This window comes from Haliotis asinina, chromosome 11 (assembly GCF_037392515.1).
Source record: "Haliotis asinina isolate JCU_RB_2024 chromosome 11, JCU_Hal_asi_v2, whole genome shotgun sequence".
Taxonomy (NCBI): domain Eukaryota; kingdom Metazoa; phylum Mollusca; class Gastropoda; order Lepetellida; family Haliotidae; genus Haliotis; species Haliotis asinina.
In genome coordinates, this window is record NC_090290.1 from 38479292 (window position 1) to 38494309 (window position 15018).

Sequence of the window (15018 nt, forward strand, 5' to 3'; positions counted from 1 at the left end):
ATCGTGGGTTACTGAAGATCAATTCTAAGTCGGAACTTCACTCAGTGTGTGAACAGGACGTTGTCGGTAGATTCGGAATAAAGACCTTACTAACTTTACGGCCATGATCGGTATTAGGCCTGCAGGGGAATGGCCATGGGAGCTAAGAGTTACATTAAATAATGACTGCATACACATGGGAAAAAGTTTCGCAACATCCCTTATAGTATCGGAATGTTATCAGTTGTCATAGGTAAAGAGCTTATTATTTTTTAATAATGCATCTAGACAACCAGTATAGGTTTGCACCATGCCTGACACTATTCCATCTGTTGCAGAAGACAGACATCGATGAACTTCATGTTCCGTCATGTATCGTGCACATGTGGGACATCGAAACCAGCGCAAACACCAGTCTCTATTTGACCTACACGTCTAACACGCCATCATCAGATAAAGACTGTCATCAAAAGTAATTCTATTCGAATCCAGGAGAAGATCGGCCCCAAGTATCCCTTGGCGTGAGAGTCTTTCAACAGGTTTGCTTTGTAAGGAGCGTAAAATTGTCTGATGTCTTTCATTGCGCTACGAAACTATTGATGAGTGAATGACTGTAGATCTACGCAGTTGGTAACTACATCCCAGATAGGTCGCGGTCACGGTCGCATGTAAACTATTTTGTCAGATGGAAAGACAGTCATTCTAAAAAGGAACTGATGATGAGTAAACTCAAAACACTACCAGCTAAAATACTAACCCGGGGAGGCTTTTCAAATGGCCTCAAAATAACTGAAAGTAACTGAAACATTGAAATCGGCGAACTGTCCGAACTACAGTGGGAGATATTGTACTCATTATGTCACCAACGAAGCAATGTAATAGACGGCAACAGGCTGCGGTGCAATTACCATACATATAATGATATGTACGCGCGAGTAGGTTTGTATTGATGTATGCATGCCTGTATGCATTTTCATACGGCGTTTTGGTAGGTAGGTAGTACGGTACGGTATGTGTCAAGGCAAGGTACTTTTCTCCCTCTTTGGCGAGTTCTTTCAAAGCCAACCTGCCTACCAACAGTCTGTTCCATACGAGCTCCGTTTATAGACCACTCCTTTTGTGATGGCAGACAAGATGTACCTGGAGATAAACCTATGTTCAGATACCTGCTGTGCATACACAGAGAATACCGCACTGAAACTCCCAAATCCAATTATTATAAGTGGTATCTAATCTACCGTTAGACAATATCACATTTCTAAACACAGTATATTTATGCCTATAGGCACGAACATGGCCACAAGGGACGTTCGAGAACAAGGAAAAGGTGAAATGCTCACCGTCCCTCAACGTACAATGGCCTTGAGCAACCACCTCAAGCATTCCTCTGTTTGAAAGCATATTGCACGATACTTTAAGTGTATTAAAAGCTACAACGGTGATGTATTTGAATTGATTGGCCCTGATGTCTGTGCGGGAATATCATGGAAACAAATGTGTTAAACAAGCTATTACTTTACTGGCCGGCTGATTATATGTGTCAACGATCTATGCATCATTTATATGTGGCTATTGCCCTAGTATTCCAGATGTTCCTTCCAGTAAAATGATCACCTATTGAGCGGGTTTTCACGTGACAGTACGGGTTTTAGCTGGTTATAGAAAAATACGCAAGCCTACATTTTATGTAATTATTTTGTGATGACCATATTTAGAAGAACATGTACACTAGAGAGAGAGAAAGAGAGAGAGGTAGAGAGAGAGGTAGAGAAAGAGAGAAAGAGAGAAAGAGAGAGATAGATAGAGAGAGAGAGACTTACATTTTATATTGGACAGAATATTAGTGAATTTAGTTTCACGCCGCACTCAGCTACATGGCGTCGAGTTGTAAATAATCGAGTTTGGATCAGACAATCCGGTGCGCAGCACCACGAGTATCGATCTGCGCAAACGGGAACCGATGGCATATGTCAACCAAGTCAGCAAGCCTGACCACCCGATCCCGTCCGTCGCCTATTACGATAGGCATAGCCAACTTCTGTGGCAACCATAGGTTCCTGAAGGTCTATTCTATCCCGGACCTTCACGGGTCGACAGAATATGATACAGCAAAGCAAATGAAAGTCAGTGTTGTATTGATCTTTGAGCACAAACACATGTCAATCTTTAATTACCACAGAATTTCAAGTGTGATAATGCACCTACCTACATACATGAGTACCTGACATTCCATTATGTATATTTCATCAGGTACATTGACATTGACACCGAGGATGGCGTTTAAAAGGTTGGTTGACAATATACTGCCTGGTTGTGCGGTGCCTTCAGCCACATATCACGAGGTATCGTATAATCTGATGAAACAATATCTTATCTATTGACGTGTTTTTCACTTCGTTGGAATAACTGACCGATATTGTGTACGTATTCTGTAAAAGATCTACCGTCGCGTATCTGAAGAGTCGCTACAGGTATACGAAAAAAGGCTGTTTTATAGCGGTTACGATGTAGGTGTTACGGATGATGGGGTGTACTGGGTACGTCTGTGGGTATATGTGGCTGTAGATGTGGATGCGGATTTGGGTTCTTGTTCGTGTTCGTGAGGATGTGGGTTCGTTTACTCGGATGCTGTTGCGGAGGTAGTTGGGTGTTGGGGTAGTAGTCCATTATTTGACTAGTGATCGTGCTTTGGTTTAGATGTGTAAGTGAGTGAGTTAAACTGAAATCCACACCGGCAATATTTCAGTCATATCGTGACTGAGAAAGTTTGCAAGTATATAAACTAAATAAAACCAACGTTAGATGATATACGTACCAGTCTGGAAAAGATAGTAAAATAGCTAGAATATTACAACTATAAAAGCAAAACTAGTACAAAAAATCTCATTTAACTATGAAAGACAATACAATATAGAAATCAGGCTACAGATTACCTACAATTACAGGCTGAACACAATACTAGGGGCCATGGGAACTTTCACTATATTTGCTCACTGCATGGGCCCTAGCTGGATTTACACCATTCCTTCAGCTATTAGCAAATTTTTATATATTGGAGGTAGTTGGAGGTAGATGTGTGGGTAGATGTAGGCGTGGTTATGGATACAGATACGTGTACGGATTTGGTTGTGATATGGGCGTTGATATTGGCATGTATGTACATATGGACGTTGTGGAGTGTGGGTGTGTCTTCGGAAACTTGTGTGGATGACAGCGTTCGAAATTATCACCGCCTGGAGGCCCAGCACCGGCTGTTATTGTATCGGGCTGACAGTTTCAAATATCTGCAGGCCCTTGTGGCCTTCAGTAAATTACATGTTTTTTTAACAAGTGGAATCCGTCCCTTGTGTTTTTTCCTTTATGATCTTTAGTTTCACTTCCTGGTATTTCAGCGCTCTGCGCATAGGCATGTTTTTAACTAATCTTTAACAAATAAAAACGTCTCTCTGCGCCATTGGATTCGCTAATTGACTTTGTAGGAACAGAGTGAAACTGTGTAGTCTGTTTTGTTTTTATTGGTTTGACTTTAACAACATGGGCCTGCAGATTTCAATTAGGGCCTGTAGATTTTAAAGCCTGCAGGCTGCAGCAGGCCCGGAAGGTGAGACTGAATATAGTATGGGATACGGGTGTCGATGCATTTGAATATTCTGTGTAGTTTGCACAGACCCTGAGGTGAGTCTGAATGGTATGGATGCGGGTGTGGATAAATTTGGATATTCTGTGGTAGTTCGCATAGCATCTGATGGTTAGAGTGAATACTGTATGGGATGCGGGTGTGGATAGATTTGGATATTCTGTGGTAGTTCGCATAGCATCTGATGGTTAGAGTGAATACTGTATGGGATGCGGGTGTGGATAGATTTGGATATTCTGTGGTAGTTCGCATAGCATCTGATGGTTAGAGTGAATACTGTATGGGATGCGGGTGTGGATAGATTTGGATATTCTGTGGTAGTTCGCATAGCATCTGATGGTTAGAGTGAATACTGTATGGGATGCGGGTGTGGATAAATTTGGATATTCTGTGGTAGTTCGCATAGCATCTGATGGTTAGAGTGAATACTGTATGGGATGCGGGTGTGGATAAATTTGGATATTCTGTGGTAGTTCGCATAGCATCTGATGGTTAGAGTGAATACTGTATGGGATGCGGGTGTGGATAGATTTGGATAGTCTGCAGCTGTTCACATAGCACCTCATGGTGAGTCTGAATAGTATGGATGTGGATGTGGATGAATTGGGATATACAGTGGTAATTCGCATAGCACCTGGGGTGAGACTGAATACAGTATTGATGCGGGTGTGGATAGATTTGAATATCCTGTAGAGGTTCGCATAGCACCTGAGGTGAGACTGCATACAGTGAGTGATGCGTGTGTGGATGAATTTGGATATTCTGTGGTAGTTCGCATAGCATCTGGGGTGAGACTGCATACAGTGAGTGATGCGTGTGTGGATAGATTTGAATATCCTGTGGAGGTTCGCATAGCACCTGGGGTGAGACTGAATACAGTATTGATGCGGGTGTGGATAGATTTGAATATCCTGTAGAGGTTCGCATAGCACCTGAGGTGAGACTGCATACAGTGAGTGATGCGTGTGTGGATAGATTTGAATATCCTGTGGAGGTTCGCATAGCACCTGAGGTGAGACTGCATGCAGTGAGTGATGCGTGTGTGGATGAATTGGGATATTCTGTGGTAGTTCACACAGTAGTTCAGGTGAGTTGACGATCGTGTATTAGGGAAGACGTGGGTGAGTAGGGACGTGAATGAAAGCATGATTGTAGTCATAGTAGGGTATCTTGATGTTGCACAGGTGTGGAATGAAGTCATGGTAATTTGCGCCTTTGTAGGGGTGGGTAATTTGATCGTGAATTCGATCAGATCTAACTGACAGATGTGGCTTTGTTAGTGAGAAAAGCAGTACTAATTCACATTGCATTATTCGATGACATACTCAACAACGCCCAGGCTTATTTCCGAATATTCGTCGGGGCATTGTCAGTATGCACAAGTGTGAAGTAATGATACTAAACCAGGCATCTAGTTGATGGAAACCATTATCATGCCCGTTCGTTCGCACCCCCATTAATTACAATTCCACCCTTCACTCCCCGGGAACAGCATCAGGTAGCAAATCAGCCATGTTTTGAGTAGAGTCAATATTATGGAAAAACTCAGGATGAAGCAATTTCAATACTAATAGAAGGCCGCAAATGTGCCTGTTGTGTATTCTGTAATCTGCAACAATCTCCATTAATAAGTGTTGTGTGGCATCAAGGGAATCCATCGATCTTAAGCAAGGAAACAAGACTCAACAATGTTGCATTCAAGACGCAAGAGGGAACGAAATAGGTCCACAGTGAGAGTATGAAAGACAGTAAATATTTAAGCATCTACTTACTTGTTGGATCAACCACACTCAGACCCTGGGGGCAAGGAATGACAGCAAGGATTCCCTCGGGGGTGGGAGGCCAACACGAGACTGTGTCGAAAGTAGAGTTACAATACACCACTCCTGGATCTGAAAGAGTGAAACGTTCATTTAGCATACGTCTCAAGCATGCGTCCTCTTCCATCGCCAACAGCAGACTAATCGCGTCGTCGGTCACCATTGTTAATCCGTTAATCCACACAGCGTTACTCCAAAGTATTTATATGTTTATCTCCTTTATTCGAAGTCTCTCGCCTATGCTGGCGGACAGCCATTGATCAATGACTGATGTTAAGTCATATGTCAGTTTGTAGTGTCTTCAGCAACCTTGCCGGTTCCGTTCAGAATCTTTCCTGCAATAACTCCTTCAAATCAGGAGACGGATGTGGGTTGTTCCTCGCTATTCTATTATGTGATAGTCTCTTTGCTTGAATAGCTAGTACGTTCACATTAAGTAGAGGATTAAGACTTCCAAGAAGTCAGTTCGTCAGGTTCTTCTCATATTAATCTAACAAGAAGCTGGCATTGTTGCGGAACACGTGTTAGGTAAGAGCTTACAGAAAGAACTCTTAAGGCACAGTATGACTGTGTGCACAAATACATTAAGGTATTAACACAGCCACTATAATAAGCACCTGACAATCTCTTTCAGAAACCCAACCGCCGATATCCTTTTTCAAAATATACCAAAGATTAAAACCTGATGATAATAGCTCAGAACTCATGAATATTTTCAGTGTCAGCAAATAAAACGACACATGTCCAGCATTGTCACACACAGCATATCTCCGACAGAAGTACAAGAACTACGGACAATGTCGCCAGTGTATCCCGAGTATGGACAAGGCGCTCAAGGGTATTTCAGGCAAATGAATGAATCCTTTCTCAAGGAGATGCCCAATGTTTTTCTCAGATGCTTTCAGTAACTGGCGTGCGTCGCAGTGAGTCACAGGTAATATGTACCTACGCTGGTATATGTATACAGATGTTCCCGACAGTAGCTGAGTCTATTGATCGCTTGTCGTTATGTTAAAAGTAGCCACCCAGTGATATCACACATAAAATATTAACATGAAAGACCTTCGTTGAAGAATCCGATTCTTCTGTCACAGACTGACACAGGCGTATGTTCCTCTAACACAGGTACAACCGTACAATACTGTAAGAATCTACGCCAATTTACCCATGTGGGGTTTGAAGACGAATGTAACGAAATACTATATCATATATCCATGTAACCGGCGGGGGGTGTAGGTTCACTATTTAATCAAACATATTGTGACACCGTATTCCATTATGCATAAATACCATACGACGACGATGAGGTGAAGATTAAAGGTGTTTTTCCCATCATAATGCGTACACTCCTGAAGGCCTCGTGCTTAAACACGCATTAGATGATTACGTTACATACATCTGCTTACCAAGTATTTTGCAAATTGTTATGAAAGGGAGACGAATAACTTTCCAGACAGCAAATCCTCACACAAATATAAATCCAGCTCAGCTTCAGTTCCTGAAGAAAAGCGTCATTCCCTGACATCAGAGAAAGTGATCTAGAATACCTCTTTTGCTTTACACAATAAAGAGATCTTAACTATCCAAACCATCGGTGACTTCCCTCCTCCGTGGAAGAAATACAAAGTTGTCTGTAGCGGTTTTGTCAGTAAGTTAATGGCAATTCACAAGGGATCAATATTGTGATGGGCTTCACAGTGACATGTGCATCTCCAACAACGTGTTACCAGCACGTTGGGTTTTAAAACACCGACTCGGCTGTCCCACTTCTTCCTAAAGAATAAAAAACTTCAATCACTATCAGGCAAAACAAGCTCCATCAGATTGGCAAATTAGGGATACTTCATTAGGCATCCAGCGTTGAAGAGAACCAGGGCTAAGAGTGAGTTTCCCCTAGCTTACCCATATACATTGCGGTTACATGAGCACATCTTGGCCTTCAGTGTCTAAGCGGCTTAACACGGGTGAGATCCAAATCTTGTTTTTCTGAGCCAATTAACACCGAACATGAAATCACCTCAACTTCGCTGTCATCAATGTTAAGTCAGTTTGTCACAAGCGGCTCAGGATTGAAAACATGCTTCCGAAACTGATTGCAAGAGCTGACATTGGGAGCAATGTTAGTAGGAAAACTAGTCCGTGTTCAAATGCGTTAAGCAAAGGTGACTACATACTACTATATTTGAGAAACAGATTGGAGCTGCTATCAATAGATAAAGCCACATGTGACATCAGTAGGATTGCCTAACGTACATATGATCCAAATGAGCCATGATATAAAGCCTGGGAATATCAATATGATGAAAATAGAGGCAACAGGCTTCCCCAAGACATCAGTCTACACGTTGTGAAGAGATGTCCGCTGATTCCCTACGAAAAGTGACTGGATTATGTAAGTTTTGTATACACTCCCTCCAATTGGGTGCTTCGTAATGCAACTATCAATCCTGAAGGGCAGTGTTACGTTCTGTGTAAAGTATGTTCAGCGCTTCCCATTTGGCTGGGATGAAGCACATCCACCAGCTGCTTCAGTCATCGGAAATATGACATTCATTGCCTGTAACTGATGCATTGTGTTTTTCTCAGGACACTAGATAAAATATTATCCATTGATTGAAATTATGATTTGGCCAACTAAGAGACACGTTCACAGTCACGTGCATCAGCAGTGTTTTACGACAAGATTATTAACAATTCGGAATAATGCTCACCTCATCGTAACAACTTTGAATAATTCTCATGTAACATATCTGAATTAGGCACATCTTAAACTTATGAATTATTTTCATCGTAACAATCATGACTTATTCTCATTTGAATAAATATCTTAACAATTCAGAATAATTTTCAAGTTTGATACAGGATATAGGTAACCTTGTCCCACACTATTAATCAAATACCAATCATAATATTTTTAATTCATCCTGAAATAATTCTTTAGGTGTATTTGCCAGGTACAAATTAACCACACAAGGAGTCAATGGGAATGCTTATCTTCCTAACGTGATAAATACGACAGTGCCATTCCATATTGTTAGCAGTAAATAAGCCACTTATGGGCTCTCACACTGAGTTAGTTCCAGGACTAATAGGAGCTGGTTGAAGAAACCATCCTCAGGAGATACGCCTGCAACTGGTATTGATCCATATACAATGGACATAGTACACCTCTACTGAAAGGAAAAAGATCCCATAATGAGTCTGGATATCCAGTGAGGGCTATTACATTCAGAGCGGAGTTGATATTCCTTGAAAGGGTATCCTTGTCTCGATGCGTATCTTGGTTGGGTAATTTTGAGTTTCTAACTCGTTCCGTAGGACAGTGATTATCAGGGCATTTCAGAATAGCGAGCTGTATTTTGAACTGGTTGAATAATTCAGTAACCGTTCACTGTGACCATTCCCGCTCTATTCCCTCTATTCAACTCCGGCTTTTGCGTTCAGAGGAAGAGAATATGGTCTGGTTAGTTTGTACATTCCAAATGTTCATCAGATTAGCATTCCTGCAAAACGTCAACACAAACAGCCGTGCCACTTTGCTGGTGATGCCTGAACATATTCCTGACACAACGTGTTGGTATTTTCTTGTATCCCGCTGTAATCTACCACTGAAGAACCTAGCATTCATTCCCCGCTGCAGTCACTCAGGAAGACTTGAGTTCTCTGATCGCTGATCGATGAGGGAACACGTATGCATTAATGATGAGGATGTCCTTCATTCAGAGTTGAACTATACTCCTCCCTCTTTCCATGTATGGTTTATCCATTGCCGTTACATAAGGAGAACTGATGGTTGCTGATAGGCACGAATGTCTACGGTTTTGTCTGTTTGCAACGGTCGACGCCAAAATACACCATAAACCTGTGGATGTCCCGATTAAACGATCGATCACGTTAGATCCCAAACAACACGTTAGTTTAAGACTTTATCACTTCGTCAACATGGCGATTTGCACGGTATCTACTGACGGTATCTACAAGTCCATAGTTAGTGATCATGTCTCGAAACAAATGTGAAACAAACGTGAAACAAGATGGTGGGCTCATGATGTTCGGGGACACATATGATTACGAAGAAGATGTACACAGATGCGATATGAATACGTTTGAAGTGTTCTTAGATAAAAAGTCGCTTATAGTAATTTGATGTGGTCATCGACTAATCGGATTACCTGTTCTAAAATACAATTAGTGAGTATAGCTCTATAGTCACATCGTAATAATTCAGCCAAAATGTGACTTAAAAGTTATGCACTAAAAGAAAAAAACAAAAAACAACCCCAAAGCAACAAAAAACCAACAAACAAAAAACAAACAAACAAACAAGCAAACAAAAAAACCCCGAAGGACCGTAAACTACTACGATGATTGAACAAATATCAAAAAGCAAAAAAGGAAAAATAATACTAATAAAATCACAGACGGCGCCAACAGAGAAGCGGCTTGAACCGCTGCCATTCAGGGTAAAGAGTTGCGTCGCTTGAGTTTGAAAGATCAACGGATCTTTGGTCGGGTTTGTTTCCACACCACACCCAATATATTGGGTTTTCAGGACTAGTTGACGACTGGGTTAAATTTCTCTCATTTTATAACTGAAATGTTGTTAAAAGAAGCATCAGGTAAACCAGGAAATTTGCTTTAAGTAAAATCAAGATATACACGTTCTTATTTTACGGAATATAATACATACGTCGTCAAATGTAATCGCAAACTGATCACTAAAAGCAGAGTATATAGAGAGAAAGCTTTTACAGGTTCGAACCATCAGATTTCGACACAGTAGTGTTTGTACGTACATCCTGTAAAGACATCACCCAACATATCAGATTCAATTACGCTTGTATTCGTCAGTTCCTGTACAAGGCAGATGGCTGTCATTGCCATAAGCTGCCAATATATTTACAACCCTGGATGATAGAAACTCCAGCCTGTTATGTATATTGCCTTCCTGTTGTCGGCCACTGATGTGAACTTATTTCCGACGTAAACTACAGTTCCCACTCATTTCAGTCTAAAGGCAACAAGTGTAAAGGTTCCCCACGAAATCCAGCTGTGATGTCGAGTGAATCTAATTCTGGCCGACTGCAAACCGGATCCAACATTTCACTTTCTTGACAGTCAGAATCAAGTAGTTTGATTACAATATTGTTTAGTTATCTGAACTCTCTGTGTTGATTCCTCACAAAGTGGTTCATGTCTGATTGCACATGGTGGCTCTGAAAATGCCTTCAGTGTGAGTCATGTTGCATAAATATATACCATCCTTTGTTGCTCAGCAGATGAAACACCTACCAGCGTCAGAATCTTAAACTGGACGCATGAACTGCAGATGCTTTTGGGAAATGTTCCCTAGTCAAGGCATTAATGGAATTCCCATTCCATAAAGGGAAGCCGTATGCAGACCTCCACAAACACCGCTAATTGATTACAGTAAATTACAGTAGTGTACAATATTGTGGTCGAATACATTGCCCCTTTTGAGTGTGAATATGTATGATTATTTGTACCTGAGTAGATGAAACACCCACCAGTGACTGAAACTTATACTGTGCGTTTGAACCTGAAGATGCTGTACTGAAATATTCACTGTTCAAGGCATTTATGGAGTTCTCATTCCATAGGGATAGTGTGTAGACATACCTCTACAGACACTACCAACTGATTACAATAAATCACAACAGGTTACTGTATTGAACACATTTGTCCACCTGAGTCTTCAGCATCTCGTCAGAGTATTCCGTCCTGAAAGTGGCATTCATGATGGATTATTGCAATTCATGATGGGTTATTGCAATTCATGATGGGTTATTGCAATCTCGATGGTCCAAGGCTGCATAAACGCAGTTATTTTTATCTATTTTTCTTCACATTGAAAACGCGAAATTACGACTTTATCACATTTGTGTATACAGCCGAACCCCGTTTACTCAGACCCCACATATTCGGAAACCCCGCCTTCCGGACGATGTTTATGTGAAATAATTCAAATCCTATTTCGGCGATGAATAATTGCTTGGATCTCCCTCAGCGTAAAGGAGTTCTTCGTGGGTCACTTTGTGGATTCTGAACTCCCAACCAGTCTCTATTAATCAGGTTACAATCTAGTGTAACCCATTTACCAGATAGAAAAAAGCTCCAAGAGTATGGCAATTCGTCTCCAGTGCTTGAGTCAAATCAAGCAATATCAGCGTTAATAACTCAGATGCCTGAGGCTCTCATCGACACTGATAGTGGTGCTCCACAGCAAAGGACAACCTGTATAGAAAGCAGCTTCTTAAAATACCCTTCATCGTGAACAGGATGACATGTTTTTGTCGTCTTGAGATAGCGAATGAAATGACTTTTTATATAATATTTGCATCAGACATTACACAATCGGGTTTTGGCTGTAAGGTGTAATATGTCAGAGTTAATGATCCGTAATAGAACATAGGATGTATTATTGATGTTTATCACACTCAGCTGGAACATGAGATCGTACAAATCATGTCTGACTGCACAGAGATACCAGAATGCGAGGTGTTACGTATTTTATAGTGCCAACCAGTTATGGTAGGTTCGCTATGGCAATAAGACACTTAATGTGGGACTTATCCAACTTTCCGTCTTATCAGAGTACTACATCATATCTGTGTTCTCTTCAAGGTGCAAGACTGAAGTAATGGCTGAATAGAAACGCCTGCCACAAAGTTGTATCGGAAATTCATAAAATTTGACATTTCAGCCAGCAAAATAACATCCCATCAATTCACGGGCTATGTTTACAAACCGAATCCTGTGCCATCAATAACACATCTAGATCAAAATGGTCATTCATACAAATGATAAAATCATGAATAGTTGACAAGATGTAAATAGCACGTAGAGCACAGAATGATTGTTCCCTGATTTCGGAATAAACGGTTGAAATCGAACTGCCTTCTCTACAAATCTAACGCACACTACAAACATGATCTCATCAAAAGAGGTCTTGAGGTGCTGTCCAGTTGAACACGTTATGGCTCCAGTGTGAATGACGAGGAAAGATGGAGTGATATCTTGTTATCAAGTTCATCGTCAGTTTGATCAGAAATTTGTTAACTTTCTCCCTGCGTGACGAGGAGAGTTGATTGATAGCTGTCCCCAACGCTGAATGTGTGGATGTTAAACGTCTTAAGTATCCTGACATGTGATCCTTAAAACATCAGCTACATTTGCAGCTAGGTGAACTTAATATCATTTATATTATGCGTTTGCTTTATCGTCCTTCGTTTCCGATGAAAATCATCTCGTTTTTACCGATCCATTGATCCCCTGTTATCTAAAAACGAATTCAGTCAACTCACTCCACGATTTTTTGGATATCCCACTGTCTTGTAATTAGATGTGGTAACAACGAGTTAGTTTCTGTCTGTTCCTTTGTAGCAAGCATATTCTTTCTTTGTACCATAAATATATATTGTATATTAATATGGTGATCACTGTTGTTTTGAAACAAGTAACTCGTTATTTCTTGGTAACATATCTTCGAATTATGGCACAGTTCCAGGCACCTCAGTATCTCAAGTAGTTGCGTCCCTTTGCTCTGTTCTTGGTTTGTCAGCATCATATCACAATCCTCTAGCCATGAACATCCGACATACGGGATCGGTTGGTCAGGTTCGCTGACTTGGTTGGCAGTTATTTTATGCACATGCGGTTGATCACTGGGTTGTCTAGTCCAGATTGGATTATCTTCTCATCCCCATAACATAACTGGAATATTGCTAAGAGCTGCGCCAAGCGAGGAAGAATCATCACATGGCAAATGCTAATGGGTGTGCTACTGTGAGTTTGTCTCATAGCACTGAGGCAATATAGAACGCGGCATTGATTACACTAGCTACTTTACCATTACTGGATTGGTTACTTATAGTGAAAAAGTAAAAGTAGTGAAAACAGGGAATCGATCCAGTCATGAAACGTGTGTGACGAGCTCAGTAAAAATACAGAACGAGTTTACAGTGAAAGTAGTGAAAACAGTGAATGAATTCCAATTATGAAACGAGTGTGAACAGCACAGTAAAAATACAGAAAGAATTGGGAAAGACAGAGAGAAAGTAAAGGATCCGATTCAGACGATATCAAAAGTTAACATGAGAAAAAAACGAAAGAGGCATGAAAGGGAATATGAAACAGAAAAGAGGGAGAAGTAGGACAGAAAAAGCATGAGCAAAACAACTTACAAACAGAATATGTTACAGTGGAGGCTGTCCCAACCGGCACTCACTGGGACTGAAGAAATAATCTGGTTTAGACAAGGTACCGTTTTGTAGGGTTGATGATAAATGTACACGCCACGGGAAGGACTGATATTTTATGCCGGTGTTAACAACTTGCCAGATTGGACAGAAGCCGGTTTTGACAGCTTTAACTGTAAATGGAACATTAAAAAGAAGTGGCAGTGTGGTCGAGGTAAAAAGCTGGAATCCGGAGATACAAAATGTACAATGAATGCATACAGGAATACTCTCCCACGTATCTTGTATTGAACTAGAGACGACAGCGAGCGTTTGCCTTCTCTTGACGTCCCATGCATCCATTTCATGTGGGCTGCTACCTGTTGAAATGGTGAAGCAGCAACATCATCTTTATTAGAAATTGCCCAAAACTCCCCATACATGTTTCAAACGTTTTTCGAAATGGATTCCACTTTACGTCGGCTCCTGTGGGATTCAAGTTCAAATAGATTGGAGAAACATTGGCAACTTTGCAAGACATATAGAAGGCTTACAAGGCCAGATTCTTTTGTACTGAGAAATCGGCTAAGAGTCATGAAATGGATCTTTGTAGCACACATTACAAATGTATTTGCCGCGTAATTATAAGATCTTCGGATAACGAATGTTACAGACACAAAACTAAACAAATTTGCTTTCAGCGCAGATTTAATACTTCTGCTCATCTTCACCAACCGGATAATCCTATCAATGGAAATGTTTCCAGTATGAGGAGTCCGTAGACAAAGCTTGTTGCACGTATCACTGATCTGGCTGATATCAGAGGCATAGATCGATTTTCTAAGTACGTTCATCACTGGTTACAGTTGTGCTGAATTAGCCAACATACATGTCAACTGCTTTGAGTCGGTGCGTGTTAAATGTTCAGTGGAATGTGACCGAGCAGATCTCACAGAACTTCATCTATGATGAGTTGGAACAAACCAATGCCCATGTAGCGATATACTCTTGGGAGAATCGGGAACGCTGATAGACGTCACGGAAGTTCGCAAGGGCAATATGGCAGAGGAAACACGATGAAATTAGACATTCACTAAGATTTTAGATTCCATTTTCCCGTGTTGACTTCGGAAGGATCTTTTTTACCTCTACCCTTCGGCGCACAACGTCGAAGCATATTTCCTGCTTTTCTCAGATCATGAATGTAACTTTAGGGAAGGGGGAATGTGCCGGGTTTATCGGAGCTGTAAACAGTAGTATGACTTCAGGCGCAGCAGTTTAGCTAGAACAGGAAGTATTTCTGAACCCTGAGTCATTTATCTCTCTTCTGAAAACAAAAGGCTCACATACACGTTTAATTTTCTTGCAGTGTTTTTGAAACAAA

The 15018-nt window shown here is 41.0% G+C and overlaps 1 protein-coding gene across 1 annotated transcript in view; it reads right to left on the reverse strand.

Moving 5' to 3' along the window:
• The window catches only part of LOC137255409 (corticotropin-releasing factor receptor 2-like), a 160194-nt gene that overhangs the window by 62752 nt on the left and 82424 nt on the right, over nt 1–15018 (reverse strand). Inside the window, exon 2 of the mRNA XM_067792851.1 lies at nt 5389–5508. Coding sequence (XP_067648952.1) covers nt 5389–5508 — 120 coding nt within the window. The remainder of the gene's footprint in view (nt 1–5388; nt 5509–15018) is intronic.